This window comes from Ascaphus truei, chromosome 21, assembly GCF_040206685.1.
Source record: "Ascaphus truei isolate aAscTru1 chromosome 21, aAscTru1.hap1, whole genome shotgun sequence".
NCBI classification, from domain to species: domain Eukaryota; kingdom Metazoa; phylum Chordata; class Amphibia; order Anura; family Ascaphidae; genus Ascaphus; species Ascaphus truei.
The window spans coordinates 772,669-781,207 of NC_134503.1; the positions used below are offsets into that span (position 1 = coordinate 772,669).

General features: G+C 62.2%; 1 protein-coding gene across 1 annotated transcript in view; it reads left to right on the forward strand.

Annotated features, from left to right (window-relative positions):
- Window positions 1–4,848, forward strand: part of LOC142471882 (deoxyribonuclease-1-like 1) — a 47,201-nt gene extending 42,353 nt beyond the window's left edge. Inside the window, exon 9 of the mRNA XM_075578309.1 lies at window positions 1,698–4,848. Coding sequence (XP_075434424.1) covers window positions 1,698–1,823 — 126 coding nt within the window. The 3' untranslated portion in view covers window positions 1,824–4,848. The remainder of the gene's footprint in view (window positions 1–1,697) is intronic.
- Window positions 4,849–8,539: the final 3,691 nt, after the last annotated feature.

Consider the following 8,539-nt stretch of genomic DNA (forward strand, 5'->3'; position numbering starts at 1 on the left):
GGGGGGAGCGAAGCACAGGTACAGGGGGAGCGAGGCACAGGTACAGGGGGGAGCGAGGCACAGGGGGAGCGAGGTACAGGGGAGCGAGGCACAGGTACAGGGGGGAGCGAGGCACAGGTACAGGGGGGAGCGAGGAACAGGGACAGGGGAGAGAGGCACAGGTACAGGGGGGAGCGAGGCACAGGGGGGAGCGAGCACAGGTACAGGGGGGAGCGAGGCACAGAGACACAGGGGAGCGAGGCACAGGGACACAGGGGAGCGAGGTACAGGGACAGGGGGCAGCGAAGGACAGGGGGAGCGAGGCACAGAGACACAGGGGAGCGGGGTACAGGGACAGGGGGGGAGCGAAGGACAGGGGGGGAGCGAAGGACAGGGGGGAGCGAAGGACAGGGGGGAGCGGGGGCACAGGGACAGGGGGAGCGAGGCACAGGGGGGAGCGAGGCACAGGGGGGAGCGAGGCACAGGCACAGGGGGAGCGAGGCACAGGGGGGAGCGAGGCACAGGCACAGGGGGAGCGAGGCACAGGCACAGGGGGAGCGAGGCACAGGCACAGGGGGAGCGAGGCACAGGGGGAGCGAGGGACAGGGGGAGCGAGGGACAGGGGAAGCGAGGGACAGGGGGAGCGAGGGACAGGGGGAGCGAGGGACAGGGAGAGCGAGGGACAGGGGGGAGCGAGGGACAGGGGGGAGCGAGGGACAGGGGGGAGCGAGGGACAGGGGGAGCGAGGCACAGGGGGAGCGAGGCACAGGGACAGGGGGGAGCGAGGCACAGGGGGAGCGAGGTACAGGGGGGAGCGAGGCACAGGTACAGGGGGGAGTGAGGCACAGGGGGAGCGAGGCACAGGGACAGGGGGGAGCGAGGCACAGGGGGAGCGAGGCACGGGACAGGGGGGAGCGAGGCACAGGGGGAGCGAGGCACAGGGGGAGCGAGGCACAGGGGGAGCGAGGGACAGGGGGAGCGAGGGACAGGGGGAGCGAGGCACAGGGGGGAGCGAGGCACAGGGACAGGGGGGAGCGAAGCACAGGTACAGGGGGAGCGAGGCACAGGTACAGGGGGGAGCGAGGCACAGGGGGAGCGAGGTACAGGGGGAGCGAGGCACAGGTACAGGGGGGAGCGAGGCACAGGTACAGGGGGGAGCGAGGAACAGGGACAGGGGGAGAGAGGCACAGGTACAGGGGGGAGCGAGGCACAGGGGGGAGCGAGGCACAGGTACAGGGGGGAGCGAGGCACAGAGACACAGGGGAGCGAGGCACAGGGACACAGGGGAGCGAGGTACAGGGACAGGGGGCAGCGAAGGACAGGGGGAGCGAGGCACAGAGACACAGGGGAGCGGGGTACAGGGACAGGGGGGAGCGAAGGACAGGGGGGAGCGAAGGACAGGGGGGAGCGAAGGACAGGGGGGAGCGGGGCACAGGGACAGGGGGGAGTGAGGCACTGGGACAGGGGAGCAGGGCATAGGGGGAGCAGGGCACAGGAACAGGGGGGAGAGAGGCACAGGGGGAGCGAGGCACAGGGACAGAGGGTAGCGAGGCACAGGGGGAGCGAGGCACAGGGGGAGCGAGGCACAGGGACAGAGGGCAGTGAGGCACAGGGAGAGCGAGGCACAGGGACAGAGGGCAGTGAGGCACAGGTACAGGGGGTCAGCGAGGCACAGTTTAAAGTGTACTCATGTGGTTCATCGCTCTGTCCTCTCTCAGGCCCTGGAGGTCAGTGACCATTACCCTGTGGAAGTGGATCTGGACGGGTGTGAGCGTCTCCTCTCCTCGTGTTCCCTTATTGGACTGAGCCTCCTGGCCGCCTGTGGGATGGGACTCTCACCTTAGCATGAAATCAGACCCCCGCAGGGACCGGGCGGGCTCTGTACGGAGCACAGGAATACCATGTACCAACAACGCAGGAAGATCGTCCAAAACCTGCACCAACTGGGGGTACTCTACAGGAACAAACCTCCCTCCGCCCGCTGGTCAGAAAGCGCATCGCACAGCAGATACTAATACCAATTATAGACCAAGGGGACATCGTTTACAGCTCGGCACCCCAAACCCACCGCAGCAAACTAGACACCCGCTACAAGTCACTACGCCGCTTTCTCCCTCAATGTAACTACAACACACATCGCTGCGAAATGCTCAAAGAACTAGATTGGGCATCACTCGAGTCCAGGCGCAAAGTACATTTTTCCGGTCTTGCTTTCAAATAATTTTTGAACAAGCTCCTCACCCCTACCGCACGCAGCTCCTCACCCCTACCACACGCAGCTCCTCACCCCTACCACACGCAGCTACTCACCCCTACCACACGCAGCTCCTCACCCCTACCGCACGCAGCTCCTCACCCCTACCGCACGCAGCTCCTCACCCCTACCGCACGCAGCTCCTCACCCCTACCACACGCAGCTCCTCACCCCTACCACACGCAGCTACTCACCCCTACCACACGCAGCTCCTCACCCCTACCGCACGCAGCTCCTCACCCCTACCGCACGCAGCTCCTCACCCCTACCGCACGCAGCTCCTCACCCCTACCGCACGCAGCTCCTCACCCCTACCGCACGCAGCTCCTCACCCCTACCGCACGCAGCTCCTCACCCCTACCACACGCAGCTCCTCACCCCTACCGCACGCAGCTCCTCACCCCTACCGCACTCCGCTCCTCACCCCTACCACACGCAGCTCCTCACCCCTACCACACGCAGCTCCTCACCCCTACCGCACGCAGCTCCTCACCCCTACCGCACGCAGCTCCTCACCCCTACCACACGCAGCTCCTCACCCCTACCACACGCAGCTACTCACCCCTACCACACGCAGCTCCTCACCCCTACCACACGCAGCTCCTCACCCCTACCACACGAAGCTCCTCACCCCTACCACACGCAGCTCCTCACCCCTACCACACGCAGCTCCTCACCCCTACCGCACGCAGCTCCTCACCCCTACCGCACGCAGCTCCTCACCCCTACCGCACGCGGCTCCTCACCCCTACCGCACGCAGCTCCTCACCCCTACCGCACGCAGCTACTCACCCCTACCACACGCAGCTCCTCACCCCTACCACACGCAGCTCCTCACCCCTACCGCACGCAGCTCCTCACCCCTACCGCACGCAGCTCCTCACCCCTACCGCACGCAGCTCCTCACCCCTACCGCACGCAGCTCCTCACCCCTACCACACGCAGCTCCTCACCCCTACCGCACGCAGCTCCTCACCCCTACCGCACTCCGCTCCTCACCCCTACCACACGCAGCTCCTCACCCCTACCACACGCAGCTCCTCACCCCTACCGCACGCAGCTCCTCACCCCTACCACACGCAGCTCCTCACCCCTACCACACGCAGCTCCTCACCCCTACCACACGCAGCTACTCACCCCTACCACACGCAGCTCCTCACCCCTACCACACGCAGCTCCTCACCCCTACCACACGCAGCTCCTCACCCCTACCACACGCAGCTCCTCACCCCTACCACACGCAGCTCCTCACCCCTACCACACGCAGCTCCTCACCCCTACCGCACGCAGCTCCTCACCCCTACCGCACGCGGCTCCTCACCCCTACCGCACTCCGCTCCTCACCCCTACCGCACTCCGCTCCTCACCCCTACCGCACGCAGCTCCTCACCCCTACCGCACGCAGCTCCTCACCCCTACCGCACGCGGCTCCTCACCCCTACCGCACGCAGCTCCTCACCCCTACCTCACGCAGCTCCTCACCCCTACCGCACGCAGCTCCTCACCCCTACCGCACGCAGCTCCTCCCCCCTACCGCACGCAGCTCCTCACCCCTACCGCACGCAGCTCCTCACCCCTACCGCACGCAGCTCCTCACCCCCACCGCACGAAGCTCCTCACCCCTACCGCACGCGGCTCCTCACCCCTACCGCACGCGGCTCCTCACCCCTACCGCACGCAGCTCCTCACCCCTACCGCACGCAGCTCCTCACCCCTACCGCACGCAGCTCCTCACCCCCACCACACGAAGCTCCTCACCCCTACCGCACGCGGCTCCTCACCCCTACCGCACGCAGCTCCTCCCCCCTACCGCACGCAGCTCCTCACCCCTACCGCACGCAGCTCCTCACCCCCACCGCACGAAGCTCCTCACCCCTACCGCACGCGGCTCCTCACCCCTACCGCACGCGGCTCCTCACCCCTACCGCACGCGGCTCCTCACCCCTACCACACGCAGCTCCTCACCCCTACCGCACGCAGCTCCTCACCCCTACCGCACGCAGCTCCTCACCCCTACCGCACGCAGCTCCTCACCCCTACCTCACGCAGCTCCTCACCCCTACCGCATGCAGCTCCTCACCCCTACCGCACGCAGCTCCTCCCCCCTACCGCACGCAGCTCCTCACCCCTACCACACGCAGCTCCTCCCCCCTACCGCACGCAGCTCCTCACCCCTACCACATGCAGCTACTCACCCCTACCACACGCAGCTCCTCACCCCTACCACATGCAGCTCTTATCCCCTGAGATCAGACTCCAAAAGACTGTTCATGGTCCCAAGGTTCAGCAAAGTATCCGGCCGCTCCTCCTTCTCTTACCGTGCACCCCAAAACTGGAACAGTCTGACGGAGACTCTCACATCCACCACCAGTCTAAGTTCTTTCATAACTAAGGCTGTCTCACATTTTAACCTGGACTGTAACTGTTACATACGCCTATATTATATATTATCTCTTACTGTGCATGCCATGTCTTAAAATATAATGTATGAGCAGGGTTATATAATGTAACCACACATTATCGTAACTCTGTGCTCGGACATACTTGAAAACGAGAGGTAACTCTCAATGTATTACTTCCTGGTCAAACATTTTAAAAATAAAATTCATTATTTCCCCACAGCTCAGTATTTGCTCCGCACACTACCCCTACTGCTACACACACACACACACACACACACACACACACACACACACACACACACACACACACACACACACACACACACTACCCCTACTACTGCTCCAGCACTGACACACACACGCACACACTACCCCTACTGCTGCTCCAGTACTGACACACACAGACACACACTACCCCTACTGCTGCTCCAGTACTGACACACACACACTACCCCTACTGCTGCTCCAGTACTGACATACACACACAGACACACACTACTCCTACTGCTGCTCCAGTACTGACACACACAGACACACACTACCCCTACTGCTGCTCCAGTACTGACACACACACACACACTACCCCTACTGCTGCTCCAGTACTGACATACACACACAGACACACACTACCCCTACTACTGCTCCAGCACTGACACACACACACACACACACACTTCCCCTACTACTGCTCCAGTACTGACACACACGCATGCACACTACCCCTACTGCTGCTCCAGTACTGACACACACACACACACTACCCCTACTGCTGCTCCAGTACTGACACACACACACACACACACACACACACACACACACACACACACACACACACACACTACCCTTACTGCTGCTCCAGTACTGACACACACACACTACCCCTACTGCTGCTCCAGTACTGACACACACACACACACACTACCTCTACTGCTGGTCCAGTACTGACAAACACACACTACCCCTACTGCTGCTCCAGTACTGACACACACACACACACACTACCTCTACTGCTGGTCCAGTACTGACAAACACACCGCTACTACTGCTCCAACTGGCACACGCACGCACAGACCGCTACCACCACCCGGCATCGTACTTGCCATGCCCATTGTTATACAGGTACTGACCCAACGTACACACAGCACTGTCACTGCATCTCAATTCTGCCCTGTAGCACCCCCTACTTTTCCAGTAAGTGCCTTACTCCTCTCGGCATCACCAAAACATCACACAGCCCCCATCCCTGCACCCTCACCCTGCTACCCAGCACCACCAAAACATCACACAGCCCCCATCCCTGCACCCTCACCCTGCTACCCAGCACCACCAAAACATCACATGCCCCCATCCCTGCACCCTCACCCTGCTACCCAGCACCACCAAAACATCACATGCCCCCATCCCTGCACCCTCACCCTGCCACCCAGCACCACCAAAACATCACACAGCCCCCATCCCTGCACCCTCACCCAGCACCACCAAAACATCACACAGCCCCCATCCCTGCACCCTCACCCTGCTACCCAGCACCACCAAAACATCACATGCCCCCATCCCTGCACCCTCACCCTGCCACCCAGCACCACCAAAACATCACATGCCCCCATCCCTGCACCCTCACCCTGCTACCCAGCACCACCAAAACATCACACAGCCCCCATCCCTGCACCCTCACCCTGCTACCCAGCACCACCAAAACATCACACAGCCCCCATCCCTGCACCCTCACCCTGCTACCCAGCACCACCAAAACATCACATGCCCCCATCCCTGCACCCTCACCCTGCCACCCAGCACCACCAAAACATCACATGCCCCCATCCCTGCACCCTCATACCCAGCACCACCAAAACATCACACGGCCCCCATCCCTGCACCCTCACCCAGCTACCCAGCACCACCAAAACATCACATGTCCCCATCCCTGCACCCTCACCCTGCCACCCAGCACCACCAAAACATCACACGGCCCCCATCTCTGCACCCTCACCCTGCTGCCCAGCACCACCAAAACATCACATGCCCCCACCCCTGCACCCTCACCCTCATACCCAGCACCACCAAAACATCACATGCCCCCATCCCTGCACCCTCACCCTGCCACCCAGCACCACCAAAGCATCACACCGCCCCCATCCCTGCACCCTCACCCTCATACCCAGCACCACCAAAACATCACATGCCCCCATCCCTGCACCCTCATACCCAGCACCACCAAAACATCACATAACCCCATCCCTGCACCATCACCCTGCTACCCAACACCACCAAAACATCACATAACCCCATCCCTGCACCATCACCCTGCTACCCAGCACCACCAAAACATCACATGCCCCCATCCCTGCACCCTCACCCTGCCACCCAGCACCACCAAAGCATCACACCGCCCCCACCCCTGCACCCTCACCCTCATACCCAGCACCACCAAAACATCACATGCCCCCACCCCTGCACGCTCACCCTCATACCCAGCACCACCAAAACATCACACGGCCCCCATCTCTGCACCCTCACCCAGCACCACCAAAACATCACATGCCCCCATCCCTGTACCCTCACCCTGCCACCCAGCACCACCAAAACATCACATGCCCCCATCCCTGCACCCTCACCCTGCCACCCAGCACCACCAAAACATCACATGCCCCCATCCCTGCACCCTCACCCTCATACCCAGCACCACCAAAACATCACACGGCCCCCATCCCTGCACCCTCATACCCAGCACCACCAAAAAATCACATGCCCCCATCCCTGCACCCTCACCCTGCCGCCCAGCACCACCAAAACATCACATGCCCCCATCCCTGCACCCTCATACCCAGCACCACCAAAACATCACATGCCCCCATCCCTGCACCCTCACCCTCATACCCAGCACCACCAAAACATCACATGCCCCCATCCCTGCACCCTCCACCCAGCACCACCAAAACATCACATGCCCCCATCCCTGCACCCTCACCCTCATACCCAGCACCACCAAAACATCACATGCCCCCATCCCTGCACCCTCACCCTCATACCCAGCACCACCAAAACATCACATGCCCCCATCCCTGCACCCTCACCCTGCCACCCAGCACCACCAAAACATCACATGCCCCCATCCCTGCACCCTCATACCCAGCACCACCAAAACATCACACGGCCCCCATCCCTGCACCCTCACCCTGCCACCCAGCACCACCAAAACATCACATGCCCCCATCCCTGCACCCTCACCCTCATACCCAGCACCACCAAAACATCACATGCCCCCATCCCTGCACCCTCACCCTGCCGCCCAGCACCACCAAAACATCACATGCCCCCATCCCTGCACCCTCATACCCAGCACCACCAAAACATCACATGCCCCCATCCCTGCACCCTCACCCTCATACCCAGCACCACCAAAACATCACACGGCCCCCATCCCTGCACCCTCACCCTGCCACCCAGCACCACCAAAACATCACATGCCCCCATCCCTGCACCCTCATACCCAGCACCACCAAAACATCACATGCCCCCATCCCTGCACCCTCACCCTGCTGCCCAGCACCACCAAAACATCACATGCCCCCATCCCTGCACCCTCACCCTCATACCCAGCACCACCAAAACATCACACAGCCCCCATCCCTGCACCCTCACCCTGCTACCCAGCACCACCAAAACATCACATGCCCCCATCCCTGCACCCTCATACCCAGCACCACCAAAACATCACATGCCCCCATCCCTGCACCCTCACCCTCATACCCAGCACCACCAAAACATCACATGCCCCCATCCCTGCACCCTCACCCTGCCACCCAGCACCACCAAAACATCACATGCCCCCATCCCTGCACCCTCATACCCAGCACCACCAAAACATCACACGGCCCCCATCCCTGCACCCTCACCCTGCCAC